The sequence below is a fragment of the Mustela erminea genome, chromosome 2, assembly GCF_009829155.1.
Source record: "Mustela erminea isolate mMusErm1 chromosome 2, mMusErm1.Pri, whole genome shotgun sequence".
Lineage (NCBI taxonomy): Eukaryota > Metazoa > Chordata > Mammalia > Carnivora > Mustelidae > Mustela > Mustela erminea.
In genome coordinates, this window is record NC_045615.1 from 62686098 (window position 1) to 62708512 (window position 22415).

The 22415-nt window shown below is 35.1% G+C and overlaps 1 protein-coding gene across 4 annotated transcripts in view; it reads left to right on the top strand.

The window, feature by feature from the left end:
- Positions 1-22415, top strand: part of TET2 (tet methylcytosine dioxygenase 2) — a 138490-nt gene that overhangs the window by 90341 nt on the left and 25734 nt on the right. Inside the window, exons 4-6 of one of the 4 annotated variants that reach the window (XM_032333053.1) lie at positions 277-367; positions 1751-1844; positions 2468-2676. In XM_032333053.1, the coding sequence (XP_032188944.1) occupies positions 277-367; positions 1751-1844; positions 2468-2676 (394 nt within the window). Of the gene's footprint in view, positions 1-276; positions 368-1750; positions 1845-2467; positions 2677-22415 lie in introns of those variants that run through there. The other 3 variants (XM_032333055.1, XM_032333056.1, XM_032333054.1) reach the window with 3 other exon arrangements.

The following is a 22415-nucleotide window of genomic DNA, read 5'->3' on the forward strand; positions in this document are numbered from 1 at the left end:
TAGTTCCACTTATTTTGTTTAAAATAAATAATTTCTTATTCCGTATCTGAAATGTAATTTAATATTTTTTATCCAACAGCCAGCATGTACATATACTTAATTATTTGGCACATTTCTAATAGATTAGTCCATCAATTTATTCATTTTAAAGAAAAAAAATGTTTAAAGTCACATTTAGGGCCCTTAATGTGCAGTTGGGGGATAAGCTTTGTGGATGTAGCCTTTATATTTAGTATAATTGAGGTCTAAAATAATAATCTTCTATTATCTCAACAGAGCAAATTATTGAAAAAGATGAAGGTCCTTTTTATACCCATCTAGGAGCAGGTCCTAATGTGGCAGCTATTAGAGAAATCATGGAAGAAAGGTAATTAACGCAAAGGCACAGGGCAGATTAACGTTTATCCTTTTGTATATGTCAGAATTTTTTCAGCTTTCACATACAAAGCAGTAAACAATTGTAAATTGAGTAATTATTAGTAGGCTTAGCTATTCTAGGGTTGCCAGCACTCCACACTGTGCTATTCACCAGAGAGTCACAATATTTGACAGGACTAATAGTCTGCGAGCTGGCACAGGCTGCCCACTTTGAGATGGATGCCAGAAAACCCAGGCACGCACGAGAACCAGCCAGCCCGCCTGCCAGGCACAGGGGTGCTGGCACAGGCTGCAAAGAGAGGCCCCACTCTGGCTTTCCCACTTGATGATAAAGTGTCAGAGAAGAAAGAGAGGGGAGATGTGGTTTAAGAAAGGAATCATCGAGTTAAATGCACCTAGAGCTGTAAATGAGTAGTTACCGCTAAGGAAGTTGTCCCTTAGTATAAGCAGAGGGTAAGTGTGAGATGCTGAATAGAAATAGAGACAGATTCTATTTATAGCTACATTTTTTTTTACTGTCAGTCACAGGTAGGCAAGTATTTACCTCAATCTACACAGTTAGTCTTGCATGTAGAAGACTCTTAGGAGTGAGACAGTTGATGCAGAGAGAGACTTTCAAATAGGTATCCACAGATGTTAGCTGTTAACTATGGTAGGAAGTAGGCAGTGTTATCATTAAAATATGTTAGACATTGTGGGCAGCAAGGACATATTTTATATCATTCTTGCCCAATTTACAAGTTACCCATTTCTAAATTAGTGTGTAGAAATTCACTAAATAATCCTCTAGTAGCCTGGCAGATACAGTAGATTTCCCTAAATGCCTTTTGTTATTAACAAGTAGTAAATGGTCATAAGGGAAAATATAATCTATCTCTAGAACTGTCCTGTATTTTCAAAATTGCTGAATACTAGTTATTTGCAAGCCATCTTTAAAAAATGGTAGAGAGTCTGTGAGGAACAGTTCTAACTAAAATCTGTTGTGATTCCCCAAGTTTTAAAATAGCTAAATTTAGTAGAGGACAAAAATCAAATAGTATCTATCTTGGAAGACTGAATTTAACAAACTTAAAAAAGTTTTGTGCTTTGTGAAATTGTTTAAAAATAAGCTTTCCCATTTATTTTCACCCAACATATAATTTCAAAATAGTTCATTATGGTTATCAATATATTTTGATACCAAAGAAATACAAAGCTTAAAGTCTGTTATCCTGTTTGCTTGGCTTAGACTTATTTTTTAAAAATGAATTAAACCATTCATTTCTCAGGGTGTGGTCATAGAATAAAATTATGCTCAAATGTTCAGTATTTTGTTTGCCTCAGTTTCATTTGCTAATTTTATGTGTGTGTGTTTCTGTGGATTTCTTTTAAGGTTTGGACAGAAGGGTAAAGCTATTAGGATTGAAAGAGTCATCTATACTGGTAAAGAAGGCAAAAGTTCTCAGGGATGTCCTATTGCTAAATGGGTAAGTGTGACCTGACAAGGCCTTTGGTCTTCAGTCTTGGGAGTTTTGATTCATTAATCTAACCCTGAGAATTGGGTTACCAGATAAAAGAGTCATTTATGATGGTTGAAATGAATATTGCTTATTTTTATTTTGTGTTAGCTCTTAAGAAAAAGGCAGATTAGCTTTGAAAGTACATACAAACTATATTTAATTGAAAGAATTTAATGGAGAGGAGAAGGTCCATTCAAATTGATAAAAAGTATGATTCTTCCTGGAATGTGAAGTAATCCATAATCTTTTAAATACCTTCCATTAATCTTTATATTGTCATTTTTGAAAACCTTGAAGTTTGTGAAAAAGACCTGCTTGTCTTCCATATAGCTCTAGGTTTAATGCAGGGGTCATTGCCCCTCTCTGCACTGGTATAGTCTGCTAAACATTGAGCAGTTTTGCCTCTCTCTCTACCCATTTTACAGATGGGTAGCAAAAGGCAAGTTGCACGTGCTGACAAATGTTGCCCTAATTGTGACCCAGACATGAAAAATATGCATACATAAATCGTTGCTCTCCTCTGCCACAAGTGACCCTTGTTTTGTTTTGGTTGGGGTGGGGGTGTTGGGGTGGAATGGGGACCCACACAGGTGGTTCGCAGAAGCTGCAGTGAAGAGAAACTGCTGTGCTTGGTGCGGGAGCGAGCTGGCCACACCTGTGAGGCTGCAGTGATTGTGATTCTCATCCTGGTGTGGGAAGGAATCCCATTGTCCCTGGCTGACAAACTCTACTCCGAACTCACTGAAACCCTGAGGAAATACGGCACTCTCACCAATCGCCGGTGTGCCCTGAATGAAGAGTAAGTGAAGCCTCCCCTCTCGTTTCACTGACAGCAAAACCTGATCATGGGTCTGACTCATGGGAGTCGAACCTGCATTTTTACATTTATTTATACAATGAGGACCAAAACGCCTGTTTCACAGTCAAGCAGAAGGAAGTTGGATTTGCTAACGTGTGTAATTTGAGGTGATTTCGCTAACCATTTCATACCTTCGGGCAGTGTAGACATTTCGTTAGGAGCAGCTTGCTGAAAGTCTGAATGTCTGTACCATATCATGAATTCGATCCTGCCATAAACTTGAAAATATCTGTGTGTCCACTTGCTACAGTGAGAAGTCTTGTATGCCTGGCCACCACACTAGTAAGTATTGACACCATTTCTGTGTTGCAGTATCTGAAACAGATACATAATTGTAAGGTAACAAACATCAAAATAGAAGGCTTACAGAATTTCTGTAGAAACAAACTGATTCATACATCAGTTCAATCTCTTTTATTATGAACACAATAATAATAAAGATCGCTTTCATTTTTACTGCTACTATATAAGCAAGAAGTTAGTGGCTATAGACATGCACTGTTTTCAAGGACTATTAACATGTGGCATAGGAGAGCAGGGGTATCCAGTTAAACATATTTAGTGCATCCAAGTGCTACTATGTTTTTGTTTGTTAACCTCATCCAGTTTAGGGTATTTAACTCTTCACTTGGAAAAAGCTTCATTACTAATGTTCCTCTGCTATGCTATTCCTGTGTAACATTAGAATACAGAAGGATTCATAGTGAATCCTACAGGAGTTATTTTACTCAAATTGATCCTAAAATAATTTTAATTTTGCACTTCTTCCTTTAGTCTCTTTTCCTCTGCATTCACCAAACTACAATATAGTTAACTGAATTTATGGAAACACTGTGCTGCTCTTTGCAACAGCCTATTACTACCCTAATTTGTTCCTTTGCTGACTATTACTCTGACTGGTACTGCTTTGCTAACTTCATGTTGATGTGGGTTTTCTCTGGGTCATGGGGTGTGCGCAAATAAACTATAAATATTATGTCTAGGAAACTTACTTTTCATATATGAAAGTGTGACTTGGCTTCCTGTGGTAGTTATGATCCAAAAATGTCATGGTGTGTACCTCACTGTAAACCCACTTCTATAAATCTAACACATGACTTATAAACTCACAATGGACGGCTTTAGGTATATAATACTATTCAGTGTATCCTAATTTTCCTTGTTCCTTCTTTAAAAGATATATTTAAATGCCTTTAATCAGAAAGAAAATGAAAGTTAAGGCACCTTGAGATGATGTTGGTGACAGCATTTTCCTCAGGAATTAAGTATCTGCCTTGTTTGTTTGTTTTAAGCAGACTTCCTCTTAGACTTGATGGCTTGAACTTCTGAACCATGGAAGAACTTCTTGTGAAAATAACAGTTGTTTATTTAAATTTCTTGAGGTTTCATGCAAACTTTATTTCACATTCTTCATAACTGATTTAATTTTCAGTTATTCTATATCTCTGGTATTTTTCCCCTATAGGCTTTTCTATAATTTCTATAAATGCTGTTGCCTGAAATGGAGTCTGACATATAGAAAGAAATTCTATTTTAAGAACTTTTGTATTATTTTGCATTTAAAATCCATGAGTAATGGTTGGGCCAGGGTCTAAGAAAAATTTTAGTTTAACTGGTCTAAACAGGAGGTGAGTACAAAACCGTTAAAAGACGTGTTTCAAATATTAAGACATTTTAAAAGCCAATCTGCATACTTTTGCTTCTCTTTGTCTGGAATTTCAAAAGGTAAGGGTAATTATTTAGATGAAGTTTTAGATTTGGGCTATGCATATTTAAACAATTCTCCAAAAACAAAACTTGCACAATTAAAACATACACTTACCAGTGGCAATAGAGACTTCATTCAGATGTAGTTTTTAAAGTTACTAATACCCCATAAAATAAATTTTATGTCTGGCAGAAGTTAAACTCATGACTTTGCCAAGAACAGAGGATAATCTCAAATTGGGGCTGCTGACTCAGTTTAATATTCAAAGCTGTGTGAACCTCATCTCCGAGTTCTTACAAATCCCAGTGCCTGCTCCATAACCACCCCACTGTGAGTCCAGAAAAGAACTCTGAGAGCATCTTTCAGTGGGAAAGTCAAAAACAGATTTTTACGTTTCCTTTGAGCCTAAGCAGCTGTTTCTTCTTTAAAGATTTCCCTTTGAGATTTCCATTTTATGACTAAGCCTAACCAATATTTTTTTGGCAAGTAAGAGTTATGGGAGTGTATCTGTCATTATAGGAAGCCAAAGCCAGAAACATGTTCTGCCATGCTGGGTGATGCTAAATTTTTTAAGTTAACATTATATTACAAAAATTTTCAAACATGCTTAAATTGGAGGAGTGCAGTGTAATAAATCCCCATGGACCCATTATGCAGCTCCAGTGCGTACTAACATTTTATCAATATTGTTTCACATATTTCCCCTACATCCTACCCCCACCGCCACCCCTACCAGTGTTTTAGAGCAAAGCACAGATACCGTCTCGCCTATGTACATTTCAGTGTGTGTCTAACAGATAAGGACTTTTTTTTAAAATACAAAACCTAGTTACAGTGTCATGTCAGTGATTCTTTAATATCATTTCATGTTCAGATTCCCTAACTGGATCTTCTTTCAAAATAATAATAATAATAAATAAATAAAAAGATATTGACAACATGAAAGCCCATACCTTGTATTTGAGACTTTGGAGTGGTCCCGGATCATGCCTGTTGTCTAGCATAATTATTAATAGAACTTCCTTTAAAAAAAAAATAGAACTTCCTTTTCACTCTCAAAAGTATCCTCGTTTGGAAGAAAAACTATATGATTGATTCATAAGCCTCTTTTTGTTTATAACAGTTCCCCTTCTCTTTTATGAATTTACTGTTAAAACAGATGATATCATTTGCTCTACAAAATTTCTGGCATTCTGGATTTGGTTGATTGCACACTCATTTTGTTCACCTTACTCATCTATCCCAGCTGTCTTTTGTACACTGACATTACGAGACCTAAGCAAGTTACGTGTGTATACATATATGTATATATTGGCAGATGTGCTTCATAAGTGGTGATGAAATAATCTTAGTTCTTCATATCCAGCATGAGGGTTATAATGTCTGCTTTGTTTCATTCTTAATGGTGTTAAGAGTGTTTAGTGAGTTCAGGAGTTGCCAGCTTGATCTGTCTATCATCAGTTTTCCCAGAAAACTTTCACCTAATGGTGCAGCATATTCATTGAGGATTATTGCCTGTTTCCGTTATTTTGTTTGCAAATTGATAATTTTCTTATTTTTTGAAGTATACATTTATTGGTCAGGTTTGACAAGTTTTTGCTGGTGTTTCTAAACTTACATAAGGTTGAATATGTGAACTAATTTTTAGTTTAAAATGTGTTTGTTTTTTTCCGTTAGAAGTCCAGATGGTAACTCAAAGGTTGAGAATGTTTGTAAAAATCTGTTATATAGATGAATATTTTGATTATAGTTGCTTTATGATTTGTCATTTAACCATGAGCCAAATTGAGTCATGTTAAATGAGGCTGCCGTGTGCTAATTCTAATATTATTTGAAAGGACCCTATAGAAATAATAATGTCTTTTAGTAGCCATTTCATGTGGGAAATCATCTTGAAGTTGCTCCACCGTATTATGCAGGGATTTTTTTTAAGATTTTATTTATTTATTTGACAGAGTGAGATCACAAGTAGGCAGAGAGGCAGGCAGAGAGAGGAAGGGAAGCAGGCTCCCTGCTGAGCAGAGAGCCCAGTGTGGGAATCGATCCCAGGACCCTGAGATCATGACCTGAGCTGAAGGCAGAGGCTTAAGCCACTGAGGCACCCAGGTGCCCCTGCAGGGATTTTTTTGAGATATAATTCACATACCATAAAATTCACCATTTTTTTTTTAAAGATCTTATTTATTTATTTGGCAGAGAGAGATCACAAGTAGACAGAGAGGCAGGCAGAGAGAGAGAGAGAGGGAAGCAGGCTCCCCGCTGAGCAGAGAGCCCGATGTGGGGCTCGATCCCAGGACCCTGAGATCATGACCTGAGCCGAAAGCAGCGGCTTAACCCACTGAGCCACCCAGGCGCCCCTAAAATTCACCATTTTATACAGTCAGTGGTTTAGTATATTCACAAAGTTGTGCAATGTTTTTTCACTCCCAGAAGAAAATCCCATACCTATTAGACAGTCGATTCCCATTTTCCTCTCCCCTAAAATGGCAACTACTAATCAACTTTCTGTCTCCATAGATCTGCCTATACAGTGAATTTTGTGTTAGTGGAATTATACAATATTTGGCCTTTCTGTCTGGCCTCTTTCACTTAGCGTAATGTTTTACAGGTTTTTAATGTCCTAATGTTAATCAGTATTTTATTATTTTTTGTGGCTGAATAATATTCCATTGTGTATATGTACCACATTTTCTTTATCCATTCATCAGTTAATGGACACTTGGATAGTTTCTACTTTAGGGCTATTATGAATGCTACTGCTGTGAACATCTGTGTACAAGTTTTTGTACAGACACATGTTTTCAGTTCTCTTTGAGTGACATTGTTAGTCATAAGGTTATTCTGTGTTTAACTTTTTGAGGAACTGCCAAACTGTTTTCCAGAATAGCTGTACCATTTTTCATTCCTACCAGCAGTATACAGAGGTTCCAAAGTCTCCATATCCTCATCAAAACTATTTATTGTCTGTTTATCTTTTTTATTATAGCCCTCCCAGTGGGTGTGAAGAGTATCTTGTGGTTTTGATTTGCTTTTCCCTAATAACTGATGATGTTAGCCATTATTTTCTGTACTATTGGCTATTTAAATATCTTCTTTGGAAAATGCCTACTTGATTCTTTGCTCATTTTGGAGTTCATTGTTTTTTTGAGTTGTAAGAGTTTTTTATAGACTCCAAATTCTTGAACTCTGTCTTCTAGATATTTTATCTTACGCTGTAGGTTCTCTTTCTTGATCATGTCCTTGCAGCACAGAATTTTTCAATTTTGGTGAAATCAAATTTATATATTTTTTTGTTGTACTTTTATCTAAGAAACCATTGCACAATCCAAGGTCTTGAGTATTTACATCTGTTTTCTTTCCAGCGTATTAGAGTTTTAGCTCTTACATTCAGTTCTTTGATCACTGCTGAGTTAATTTTATGATTTTAAGAGTCTAGTACCATTCTTCCACATGTGGCTCAGCCCCATTTGTTGAAGAGATTATTTTCTCCATTAAATGGGCTTGTCACTCTTGTTGAAAATTAATTGACAAAGATGTATGGGTTATTTTGAGACTCGACTCCATTAATCTGTCCTTATGGCAGTACTATACAAAGTTGATTACTATAGTTTTGAGGTAAGTTCTGAAATTGGAATTCACCTCTTTTGCCCATTCTCTCCATCACCACCCCTCTGGCAACCACTACTCTGTATTTATGTAAGTCCCCCAGTGTTTTACAAGATTTTTTTTTTTTCTAATCCAAATTCTTTTCATGTCCTTGAGAATTTTAAGATCAATTTTCTCATCTGGGATTTGACAGGGGCTCTGTTAAATCAGTAGACCAAAAGACCAAGGCTTGTCAGCTTAACAATATTAAGTCTTCCAATTGGTTAACTAAGGATGCCTTTAAATTTACTTAGGACTTTAATTTCTTTTAGTGATGTGTTATAGTTTTCAGTATGCAAGTCCTACACACATTAAATTTCTAAGTATTCTTTTTGATGCTATTAAATGTAATTATTTTGATTCCATTATTGTATTATTCATTGTTAGCATACACTTAGACAGTTGTTTCTTATAGTTTTTTTATTGAGGTATAGTTGACATACAATGTTATGTTTCAGGTATATAACATAGTGATTTGACAGTTCTAAATATTAAGCTATACCCACCAGGAAAAATGTAATTACCATTTATCACCATACAATATTATTATAGTATTACTGACTATTCCCATGCTATACTTTTCATCCCCATGACTTATTTTATAACTAAAAGTGTATACCTCTTAATCCCCTTCATCTATTTCACCCATCCTTCCACTTCTCCCCACCCCTGGCAATCAGTTTCTTCTCTGTATTTACGATTCTGTTTCCTTGGGGTTTGTTTACTCATTTGTTTTGTGTTTTAGATTTTATATATAAATAAAGTCATATGGTATTTGTCTTTATCTGATGCATTTCACCTAGCATAATACCATCTAGGTTTCTCCATGTTGTCACAAATGGCAAAGTCTCATTCTTTTTGTGGCTGAATAATATTCCATTGTATATATATATGCCGCATTTCATCATTGATTCATCTATTAATGGACACTTAGGTTGCTTTCATATCTTGGCTATTTGGGCAGGTACCCAGTAGTGGAATTACTGGATCATATGGTATTTCTAGTTCTATTTTTGACATAACTTCATGCTTTTTTCCGTAGGGATAGTACCAATTTACATTCCCACCAACAGTGCATGAGAGCTCCCTTTCCCCCACATCTGCACCATTTGTTTGTGTTTTTTATTCTAACCACCTGACTGGTGCAAACTGATATCTTATTGTGGTTCTGATTAGCATTTTCCTGATGACTTACAATGTTGAGCATCTTTTCAAATATCTGTTGGTCATCGCTATGTCTTCTTTGGAAAAATCTCTATTTAGGTCCTCTGCCCAATTTTTAACTTTTTTTTGTTTTGAGTTATATAAGTTCTTTATATATTTTGGATATTAACCTCTTATTGTATATGTCATTGCAAATATCTTCTCCCATTCCATAGAGGTTCTTTTGTTTTGTTTTCTTGATGGTGTCCTTTACTGTGCAAACCTTATTAGTTTGAAGTAGTCCCAATAGTTTAGTTTTGTTTTTATTTCCCTTGCCTGAGAAGACATAGAAAAATAGAAATAGACATAGAAAAATATTGCTAAGGCTGATGTCCAAAAGATTATTGCTCATTTTTTTCTTTTAAGGATTTCATCATTTCAGTCTCACATTTAGGTCCTCAGTTCATTTTGAGTTTATTTTTGTGTATGCTGTAAGAAAATCATTTCATTCTTTTGCCTGTAGCTGTCCATTTATTGAAAAGGAAGTCTTTTTCCTAGTGTATATTCTTGCCTCCTTTTCATAGATTGACTATGTATATATGGTTTTATTTCTGTGTTCTGTATCCTATTCCATTGATCTCTATGTCTATTTTTTGTGCCAGTTCCATACTATTTTGATGATTATGGTTATCTGTAGTATGTCTTGAAATCTGGGATTGTGATAGCTCTACCTTTCTTCTCAAGAATACTTTAGCTATTTGTGGTATTTTGTGGTTCCATAACAATTTCAGGATTATGTGTTCTACTTCTGTGAAAAATGCCATTGTTATTTTGACAGGAATTACATTGAATCCCTACATTGCTTTGGGTAGTATGGACAATTTAACATTAATTCTTCCAATTCATGAGCCTTCTTTGTGTTGTTGTCAATGTTTTCATTAACATCTTATAATTTCCAGGGTATAAGCCTTCCACTTCTTTAGTTAAATAGATTCCTAAGTGTTTTATTATTTTTAGTGCAGTTGTAAATGGAATTGTCTCTTTAATTTCTCTTTCTGGTACTTCATTATTAGTGTACAAAAACACAACACATTTCTGTATACTAATTTCATATCCTGTAACTTTACCAAATTCATTTATTTGTTCTAATAGTTGTTTTGGTGGATTCCTTAGGATTTTCTCTATATAGTATCATATCTGCAAATAGTGACCGTTTCACTTCTTCCTTAAAACTTGAATTTTTTAAAAAAATTTTTCCTTGTCTGATTGCTGCAGGTAGGACTTTCAGTGCTATGTTGAATGAAAGTTGTGAGAGTGAACATCCTTGTCTTGTTCCTGATCTGAGGGGGAAAAGCTTCAGTTTTCCCTAATAGGGTTTGTTCTATAAGGCCTTTATTATGTTGAGGTGTATTCCCACTAAATCTACTTAAGTTGAGTTGTTATCATGAATAGATATTGTATTTTGTCAAATTATTTTTCTGCATGTATTGAGATGATCATATGGCTTTTATTCTCTCTCTTATTAATATGATATATAACATTTATTGATTTGTGGTGATTAACTACCCTTGAATCCCTGGAATAAGTCCCCTTGATCATGTTGAATGAACCTTTTAATGTATTGTTGAAATTGGTTTGCTAATGTTTTGTTGAGGATTTTTGCATCTGTTATCATCAGAGATATTGACCTACGTTTTTCTTTTTTTTTTTTTAATAGTGTCTTTGTTTTAGTATCAGAATAATGTAGGCCTCATAGTTTGAATTTGGAAACTTTTCTTCCTCTGCTATTTCTTTGGAATAGTTTGAGAAGGATAAGTGTTAACTCTTTTTTAAATGTTTGCTAGAATTCATGTATGAAGCCACCTGGTCCTAGATTTTTGATGGGAGTTTATTACTGATTCAGTTTTGTTGCTAGTAATTGGTTTCTTCGTATTTTCTATTTCTTTCTGATGCAATTTGGGAAGATTGTATATTTCTAGATATTTATCCATTTCTTCAAGGTTGTCCAGATTGTTTGCATATAATTTTTGTAAAATTGTCATGATTTTTTGTATCTCTTATTTCAGTTATTTCTCCTTCATTTCTGTTTTTATTTGAGTCCTCACTCTCCTTTTACTTATCAGCCTAACGGTTTATCAATTTAATTTCTCTTTTCAAAGAATCAGCTCCTTGTTTCATTGATATTTTCTATTATTCTTTAGTCTCTATTTCATCCATTTCAGCTCTAACCTCCTTATTTCTTCCTTCTACTAGCTTTGGGCTTTTTTCTTTTTCTAATTCATTTACGTATGAGGGTAAATTGTTTGAGATTTTTATTTTTTGAGGTAAGTTTGTAATGTCATAAATGTCCCTCTAAGAACTGCTTTAACTGTGTCCCAATGATTTTGGACTATTGTGTATTAATTTTCATTTGTCTCCATGTATTTTTTAATCTTCCCTTTGATTTTCTTGTTAATCCATTAGATTTTCTTTTAATATCTATTTGAGAGAGAGAGATAGCATGTGCACACATGAGTTGGGGGAGGGACAGAAGGAGAGAGAGAATATCAAGCAGACTCCCCACTGAGTATAGAGCACAATGTGGGACTTGATCTCATAACCCCAAATTATGACCTGAGCCGAAATCAAGAAAGCCAGTCATTTAACCAACTGAGCCACCCAGCTGCCGCACCATCAATTATTTAATAGTATGTTATTTAGTTTCCACCTGTTTGTGAGGTTTGTGTTTTTTCTTACAGTAGATTTCATTTCATACCATTGTGGTCAAAAGGTACTTGATACGATTTCAGCCTTCTTAAATGTATTTAGATTTGTTTTCTGGCCTCACATGTGATTTATCCTGGAAAATGTTCCATGGATAATATCCACACTTGAGAAAAGAATTGTTCTGTAGTTTTGGATGGAATGTTCTGTATATATCTGTTAGGTCTATCTGGTCTAATGTGTCAAAGCCACTGTTTCCTTGATCTATCTGTTTATGCAAGTAGAGTTACTATTACTGTATAACTGTCAGTTTCTCCCTTTATGTGTATTAGTATTGGCTCCCTTTATGTGTATCCTGTATTGTGGTCCTCCTGTGTTGGGTGCATAGATATTTATAATTGTTGTACTTTTTATGGGATTGACCCATAGGTCAAAGGATTGACCTTTATCATTATGTAGTGCCCTTCTTTGTGTCTTTCTACAGTCTTTGCTTTAAAGTGTTTTGTCTGACATAAGTATTGCTACCCCAGTTTTTTTTCTTTTTTTCCACTTCCATTTCCATGGGTTATCTTTTTCCATCCCTTCACTTTCAGTCTGTGTGTGTCTTTAGCTTGTTTTTTGGCCAGTCACCCTGTATCTTTTGATTAGAGCATTTAGTCCATTTACATTTAAAGTGATTGTTAATAGGTATGTGCTTAATGCCACTTTGTTAATGTTTCCTGGTGTTTTCATAGTTCTTCTTTGTTCCTTTTTTCTTCTTTTGCTTTCTTCCCATGTGGTTTGATGGCTTTCTTTAATGTTATGCTTGGATTAGTTTCACTTTATTTTTTTGTATATCTATTACGGGTTTTTTATTTGTGGTTACCATTGGGTTCATATAGAACATCTTGTGTGTATTGCAGTCTATATTATGTTGATGTCACTTAAATTTGAACACATAAAAGCACTAAATTCTTGTTCCCCTTCCATATTTTATGTATATGATATCATATTTTACATCTTTTTATTTTATCACTTGACTAATTTTTGTAGATACAATTGATTTTACTAGTTCAGTTTTCACCACCACACTGACTTTATGAGTGATTCCTGTCTGCTTTTACTTGTGAAATTTTGCCTTTCATAATTTTCTTCTAGTTATGGCCTTTTCTTTCCACTTAAAGAATTCCCTTTAACCTCTTTTGTAAGGCTGGTTTAGTGGTGATGAACTACTTTATTGTTTGGGAAACTCTGTCTCTTCAATTCTGAGTGATAATCTTGCTGGGTAGAGTAGGTAGAGTATTATTGATTGTAGGCTTTATCCTTTCAGCCCTTAGAATGTATCATGCCATTCTGTGCTTGCCTGCAAAGTTTCTGCTAAAATATCCTCTCATAGCCTTATGGGGTTTTCTTTGTATGTAACTTTTCTCTTGCTACTTTTGAATTTTTCTCATTATAATTACTTTTTGCCTGTTTAGTTTTTATGTATCCTAGTATAGAACTTCTTTGGTTCACCTTTTAGGCACTCTCTGTGCTTTCTGACCTGGATTCTGTCTCCTTCCCCAGATTTAGGGATGTTTACAGCTCTTATTTTTTTCAAATACATTTTCTGCCCCCTTCTTTCTTCTCCCTCTGGGATTCCCTTCATATCCCTAACAACATGAATGTTATCATGCTTGATGATGTTGCAAAGTCTTTTAAGTTATTCTCATTTTTAAAATGCTTTTTCCTTTTTGCTATTCAGCTTGGTTGCTTTCCATCTCCTGCCTTCCAGATCACTGATCTGTTCTTCTGCACCCTTTAGTCTGCTGTGGATTCCTTCTAGGATATTTTTCATTTTAGCTACCGAATACTTAAGTATTCAGTATGATTCGGTATGACTGGTTATTATTTTTTTAAAGATTTTATTTATTTATTTGACAGAGAGAGAGGGAGGGATCACAAGTAGGCAGAGACGCAGGCAGAGAGAGAGGGGGAAGCAGGCTCCCTGTTGAGCAGAGAGCCCAATGTGGGGCTCGATTCCAGGACCCTGAGATCATGACCTGAGCCAAAGGCAGAGGCTTAACCCACTGAGCCACCCAGGTGCCCCATGACATGATTTTTTAATATTTTCTTTGTTTTTGGTGTTCTCACTGACTTCATGCGCCCTTTTTTCAAGTCCAATATCTATGACCATTACTTTGAATTTTTTATAAGGCATATTGCTTTTGTTTCATTTAGCTCCTCATTAGTCTTCATGGAACAGTTGATTTTTATGTATTCATCTTGTATTCTGCAAATTTCCTGAACTAGTTTTATTAGTGTTATATTTTTTCTCTTTTCGTAGATTCTTTAGGATTTACTACATACAAGACTATGTCATCTACAAATAGCGATAATCTAATTTTTTCTTTTTGAATCTTGGTGCCTTTATTTCTTTTTCTTGCTTAATTTTCCTTGCTAGAACTTGTAGTAGCTATTGAATAAAATTGACAAAAGCAAACATTTTTGTCTTGTTCCTGATTTTAGGAAAAAAACTCAGTTTTTCACCATTAAGTATGATGCTACCTGTAGATTTTATAGATCTTCTTTATCAGGGTGAGGTGGGTTTTTTTTTTTCTTTTTCCCTATTCTAGCTTGTTATTTTTATTATGAAAAGATGTTGAAATTTTTGCAAATACTTTTTCTGCTTCTAATGAGGTGATCATGTAGTATATTACTTTGATTTTTGCATGTTGGCCCAACATTGCATTTCTGAGATAAATCACCCTTGGCTGTAATGTACAGATCTTTTGTATGTGCAAATCTCTTTGCTAGATTTTACTGAGGATTCCTGCATTTATGTTAATAAAGGATATTGATATATTGCATTCTTGTGATCTCTTTGTTTTTGGTATTAGGTTCATACCTCCTTCATAGAATCCATTGAAAAGTTTGCCTTCTATTTTTTGGAAGAATTTGTAATGGATAGGGGTTAATTCTTTATTTTTTAAAAAATGTTTCATATATTTATTTGAGAAAGCATGAGCAGTGGGGAGAGGAAGAAGTGGGGCTCAATCCCAGGACCTGGGATCATGACCTGAGCTGAAGGCAGACACTTAACCAACTGAGCCAGCCAGGCACCCCAGTGCTAATTCTTTAAATGTTTGGTAGAATTAGGCAACAAAGTCATGTACTTCTGGGCTTATCTTTACTGGCAGTTTTTTGATTATTAACTCAGTCTTTTATTAGTTATAGTTCTATTAATCTCTATTTCTTTTTGAGTCAGTTTCAGTAGTTCATGTCTAAGCATTTGTCCATTTCTTCTAGGTTATCTACTTAGATGATACATCATTTCTATTGTATGTTTATAAGGTATGTTTTCTTTTTTAATGCCTAATTTTAATATTTTTGGGTCTTCTCTTTTTTCTGATTCCATGTATGTAGCTTTCTCAAGCTTGGATCCTTCCAAAGAACTTTGGATTCCTTTGATTTAACTCTATTGTTTTTCTATTCTTTATTTGATTAATTTCCACTCTAATCTTTAGTATTTCCTTCATTTGTGTTGTATTTAGTTTTCTCTTTTTTGAGATTTTTAAAGCAGAAGATTATTTTATTGGTTTGAGGACTTACTAAATATAGGCCTGTAAAGCTATAAATTTTCTTCTAATCTGCTTTAGATGCATCACATAAAATCTTAATATTTTGATTTTTCATTTTCATTTGTCAGAAAATATTTTCTAACATCCCTTACAATTTTATTTAACCCACTGTTTAGCAGTGTGTTGTATATACATATTTATTAATTACCCAAATTTGCTTCTACCCCATTTATAATTTCATCCCATTCATTTTAAACATTTAAATTTAGATAGGCTTGTTTATGATAGAACATACAGTCTGTCTGGAGAATATTCCATGCACACTTGAGAATGCATTCTGCTATTTGGCAGAGTGTTCTCTAGATATTGTTTAGCTCAGTTGATTTCCAGTGTTTCTAGTTGTTATATACAATTGTTTCTAGTTGTTATATACGTTATTGAAAGTGGATTATTAAATAATCTGCTTTTCCTTTTAGTTCTGTCATTTTTTACTTTATGTATTTTGGTGCTCTATTTTTAGGCTCATACATATTTATAATTGTTACATCTTAAGGAGTGACCCTTTTATAAAAATGTACTTGTTTAAAACAAAAGTACTTGTGGGGCGCCTGGGTGGCTAGTGGGTTGAGTCTCTGCCTTTGGCTCAGGTTCTGATCTCTGGGTCCTGGGATCGAGCCTCGCATCCGGCTCTCTACCCAGCGGGGAGCCTGCTTCCCCCTCTCTCTGCCTGCCTCTCTGCCTACTTGTGATCTCTCTCTCTCTCTGTCAAATAAATAAATGAAATCTTAAAAAAAAAAAAGTACTTGTTTCTTGTAATAATATTTTCTTAAATCCTACTCTATCTGATATTAGTATAGCCATTCCAGTTCTCTTTTGATCACTATTACATGATTCATATTTTTCTGTCCACTTAGTTTCAGCCCATTTGTATCTTTAAAACTAAGTCATGTCTCTTAAAAATGACACATAGTTGAAATTTTAATTCATTTTCCAGTTTTTGCCTTTTAGTTGTATTATTTAAACCATATACAGTAGATGTAACTATTGTCGAAGTAGGATTTATATTTGCCAATTTATTATTGGTTTCTTTATGTATTTCATTACACTATTCTTCCTTAAGGCATTATTTTGTGTTCAATAGATGTTTTGTAGTGTACCATTTCCACTCCCTTGTCACTCTTTTACAATATTTCTTGGAGTTATAACAATCTAAATTAGAGTAATACCAATTTAATTATAATACTGTACAGTAATTTTATTACTATATAGTTGCATTCACTCCTTTTCCTTTGGGCTTTTATTGTCATACAGTTTTATGCATTGTATATACATTAACATTTATAATTACTGCTTTATAGTTCTCTTTTTTATGCTTTTTGTTTAAATTTTTTTTAATTAACATATAATGTATTAATAGCCCCAGGGGTACAGGTCTGTAAATCATCAGGCTTCACACTTCACAGCACTCACCATAGCACATACCTCCCCAATGTCAATAACCCAACCACTCTCTCCCTACCCCCCTCCTCCTGGCAGCCCTAGTTTCTTTTGTGAGATTAAGAGTCTCTTATAGTTTGTCTCCCTCCTGACCCCATCTTCTTTCATTTTTTTCCTTCCCTACCACCCAAACCCCATACATTGCCTCTCAAATTCTCATATCAAGAAGATCATTTGATAATTGTCTTTCTCTGATTGACTTATTTTGCTCAGCATAATACCCTCTAGTTCCATCCACATCATTGAAAAAGGCAAGATTTCATTTCTTTTGATGGCTGCATAGTATTCATATATATATATATATATATATATATATATATATATATATATATATATATATATACATACACACATACATACATACCACTTCTTCTTTATCCATTCATCTGGTGACAGACATCTAGGTTCTTTCCATAGTTTGGCTATTGTGGACATTGCTACTATAAACATTAGGGTGCACATGCCTCTTTGGATCACTACCTTTGTATCTTTAGGGTAAATACCCAGTAGTGTGATTGCTGGGTCATAGGGTAGCTCTATTTTCAACTTTTTGAGGAACCTCCATGCTGTTTTCCAGAGTGGCTGGAGGGTTCCCCATTCTCTCCATCCTCACCACCATCTATTGTTTTCTGACTTGTTAATTTTAACCATTCTGACTGGTATGAGGTGGTATCTCATTGTGGTTTTGATTTGTATTTCCCTGATACCGAGTGATGTGGAGCAATTTTTCATATGTCTGTTGGCCATCAGGATGTCTTCTTCACAGAAATGTTGTTCATGTCCTCTGCCCATTCCTTGATTGGATTATTTGTTCTTTGGGTGTTGAGTTTGATAAGTTCTTTATAGATTTTGGATACTAGCCCTTTGTCTGATATGTCATTTGCAAATATCTTCTCCCATTCTGTCAGTTGTCTTTTGGTTTTGTTGACTGTTTCCTTTGCTGTGTAAAAGCTTTTGATCTTGATGAAGTCCCCAATAGTTCATTTTTGCCCTTGCTTCCCTTGCCTTTGGCGATGTTTCTAGAAAGGAGTTGCTGTGGCTGATGTCAAAGAGGTTGCTGCCTGTGTTCTCTTCAAATACTTTGATGGATTCCTTTCCCCCACTGAAGTCCTTCATCCATTTTGGAGTCTATTTTCATGTGTGGTGTAAGGAAATGGTCCAGTTTCATTTTTCTGCATGTGGCTGTCCCAATTTTCCCAACACCATTTATTGAAGAGACTGTCTTTTTTTTATTGAACATTCTTTTCTACTTCATCAAAGATTAGTTGACCATAGATTTGAAGGTCTATTCTGAGCTCGCTTTTCTGTTCCATTGATCTATGTGTCTGTTTGTGTGCCAGTACCATACTGTCTTGATGATGACAGCTTTGTAGTAGAGCTTGAAGTCTGGAATTGTGATGCCACCAACTCTTGCTTTCTTTTTCAACATTCCTCTGGTTTTTCGAGGTCTTTTCTGGTTCCATATAAATTTTGGGATTATTTCTTCCATTTCCTTGAAAAACATTGATGGTATTTTGATAAGGATTACATTAAACGTGTAGATTGCTTTAGGTAGCATAGATATTTTCACAATATTTGTGCTTCCAATCCATGAGCATGGAATGTTTTTCCATTTCTTTGTGTCTTCCTACATTTCTTTCATGACTACTTTCTAGTTTTCTGAGTACAAATTCTTTGCTTCTCTGGTTAGGTTAATTCCTAGGTATCTTATGGTTTGGGGTGCTATTGCAAATGGGATTGACTCCTTAATTTCTCTTTCTTCTGTCTTGTTGGTTTGTAGAAATGGAACTGATGTCTGTGCATTGATTTTATATCCTGACACTTTACAGAATTCCTGTACAAGTTCAAGCAGATTTGGATTGAAGTCTTTTGGGTTTTCTACACAAAGTATCATAGCATCTGCAAAAAGTGAGAGTTTGACTTTGTCTTTGCCAATTTGAAGGCCTTTTCTTTCTTTTTGTTGTCTGATTGCTGAGGCTAGGACTTCTAGAACTATGTTGAATTGCAGTAGTGATAGTAGACATCCCTGCTGTGTTCCTGACCTTAGGGGAAAGGCTGTCAGTTTTTCTCCATTGAGAGTGATACTTGCTTTGGGTTTTTCATAGTTGGCTTTGATGATATTGAGGTATGTACCCTCTATCCCTACACTGTGAGGAGTCTTGATCAAGAAAGGATGCTGTACTTTGTCAAATGCTTTTCCAACATCTGTTGAGAGTATTGTATGGTTCTTGGTCTTTCTTTTATTAATGTATTGTATCACATTGATTGATTTGTGGATGTTGAACCAACCATGGAACCCAGGAATAAATCCCACTTGGTCATGGTGAATAATCCTTTTAATTTACCATTGGATCCTACTGGCTATTATTGTGGTGAGAATTTTCGCATCTATGCTCATCAAGGATATTCGTCTGAAATTCTCTTTTATGATGGGGTCTTTTTCTGGTTTGGGGATGAAGGTAATGCTGGCCTCATAAAATGAGTTTGGACGTTTTCCTTCCATTTCTAATTCTAAAACAGTTTCAGGAGAATCGGAGTTAATTCTTCTTTAAATGCTTGGTAGAGTTCCCCTGGGAAGCCATCTGGCCCTGGGCTCTTGTTTGTTGGGAGATTTTTGTTGACTGCTTCAATCTTCTTACTGGTTATAGGTCTGTTCAGGTTTTCTATTTCTTCCTGGTTCAGTTTTGGTAGTTTATACATCTCTAGGAATGCATCCATTTCTTCCAGATTGTCAAATTTGCTGGTATATAGTTGCTTATAATATGTGCTTATAGTTTGTATTTCTTTGGTGTTGGTTGTGATCTCTCCTCTTTCATTCATGATTTAATTAATTTGGGTCCTTTCTCTTTTCTTTTTGATAAGTCTGGCAAGGAGTTATCAGTTAATTCTTTCAAAGAACCACCTCCTAGTTTCATTGATTTGTTCTACTGTTTTTTGTTGTTGTTGTTTCCATTTCATTGATTTCTGCTTAGATCTTTATTATTTCTCTTCTCCTGCTGGGTTTAGGCTTTCTTTGCTATTCTTTCTCCAGCCTCTTTAGGTGTAGGATTAGGTTGTATATTTGAGACCTTTCTTATTTCTTGACAAAGGCTTGTATCACTATATATTTTCCTCTCAGGACTGCGTTTGCTCTGTCCCACGTATTTCGAACAGTTGTGTTTTCATTATCATTTGTTTCCATGAATTTTTTGAATTCTTCTTTAATTTCCTGTTTGACCCATTCATTCTTTAGTAGGATGCTCTTTAGTCTCCATATATTTGGGTTCTTTCCAACTTTCCTCTTGTGCTTGAGTTCTAGCTTCATAGCAGTGTGGTCTGAAAATATGCAGGGAATGATCCCAATCTTTTGATACTGGTTGAGACCTGATTTGTGACCCAGGATGTGATCTATTCTGGAGAATGTACCATGTGCACTAGAGAAGAATGTTAATTCTGTTGCTTTGGAATGGAATGTTCTGAATATATCTGTGATGTCCATCTGGTCCAGTGTGTCATTGAAGGCCTTTATTTCCTTGTTGATCTTTTGCGTGGATGATCTGTCCATTTCAGTGAGGAGGGTGTTAAAGTCCTTTATTATTATTGTATTATTGTCGAGGTGTTTCTCTGATTTTTTTATTAATTGGTTTATATAGTTGGCTGTTCCCATGTTAGGGGCATAGATATTGAAAATAGTTAGATCTTCTTATTGGACAGACCCTTTATGTATGATATAGTGTCCTTCCTCATCTCTTATTATAGTCTTTGGCTTAAAATCTAATTGGTCTGATACAGGGATTGCCACCCCAGATTTCTTTTGATGTCTGTTAGCATGGTAAATTGTTTTCCACCACTCTCACTTTAAATCTGGAGGTGTCTTTGGGTCTATAATGAGTCTTGTAGACAGTATATTGATTTTTTTGGGGGGGCGGGTTTATCCATTCTGATATCCTGTCTTTTGATTGGGGGCATTTAGCCCATTTACATTCAGGTAACTATTGAGAGATATGAATTTAGTGCCATTGTATTGCCCGTAAGGTGACTGTTACTGTATATTGTCTTTGTTCCTTTCTGGTCTACTACTTTTAGAGTCTCTCTTTGCTTGGAGGACCCCTTTCAATATTTTCTGTAGAGCTAGTTTGTTGTTTACAAATTCTTTCAGTTTTTGTTTGTCCTGGAAGCTTTTTATCTCTCCTTCTATTTTCAGTGATAGCCTAGCTGGATATAATATTCTTGGCTGCATGTTTTTCTCATTTCCTGCTCTGAATATATCATGCCAGTTCTTTCTGGACTACCAGGTCTCTGGATAAGTTTGCTGCCAATCTAATATTTTTTACCATTGTATGTTACAGACTTCTTGTCCAGGGCTGCTTTCAGGATTTTCTCTTTGTCACTAAGACATGTAATTTTAACTATTAGATGACAGGGTGTGGACTTACTATTGATTTTGAGGTGGATTCTCTGTGCCTCCAGTATTTTGATGCTTGTTCCCTTTGCCATATTAGGGAAATTCTCTACAATAATTCTCTCCAATATACTTTTGCCCCCCTCTCTCTTTCTTCTTCTTCTGGCATTCCAATTATTCTAATATTTTTTCATCTTATAGTATCATTTATCTCTCAAATTCTCCCCTTGTGGTCCATAGTTGTTTGCTTCTCCTTTGCTCAGCTTCCTCATTCTCCATCATCTGGTCTTCTGTATCACTAATTCTCTCTTCTGCCTCATTTATCCTAGCTGTAAGAGCCTCCATTTTTTACTGCACCTCATTGATAGCTTTTTTAAATTTCAGCTTGGTTAGATTTTAGTTCTTTTATTTCCCCACAAAGGCCTTTTATTTCTCCAGACAGGGTTTTTCTCTAATATCTACCATGCCTTTTTTGAGCCCAGCTAGCACTTGAGAATCATCATTCTAAACTCTAGATCTATTACCAATGTCCGTATTGAGTAGGTCCTTAGCCTTTGGTACTGCCTCTTGTTGTGTTTGTTTGTTTGTTTTTGTTTGTCTTGTTTTTTTGTTTTTCTGTTTTTTTTGTTTTTTGTGGTGAGTTTTTCCACCTTGTCATTTATCCAGATAAGAATATATGAACAAGAGATGGGGCGCTTGGGTGGCTCAGTGGGTTAAGTCTCTGCCTTCCACTCAGGTCATGATCTCAGGGTCCTGGGATCAAGTCCCACATCAGGCTCTCTGCTCAGCCAGTCACTTGCTTCCTCCTCTCTCTCTCTATCTGCCTCTCTTCCTGCTTGTGATCTCTCTCTCTCTGTCAAATAAGTAAATAAAATCTTAAAAAAAAATATATATATATATATGAATGAGAGAATAAAATACTAAAAGGGTGACAAAGACCCCAGAAAAATGTGTGTTAACCAAATCAGAAGAGACCCCAAATTGGGGGGAGAAGAAAGAGGATAAAAAGAAGTTTAAACAAGAATTTTTTTAAAAACATTTAAAGAATATATATATTAGACTG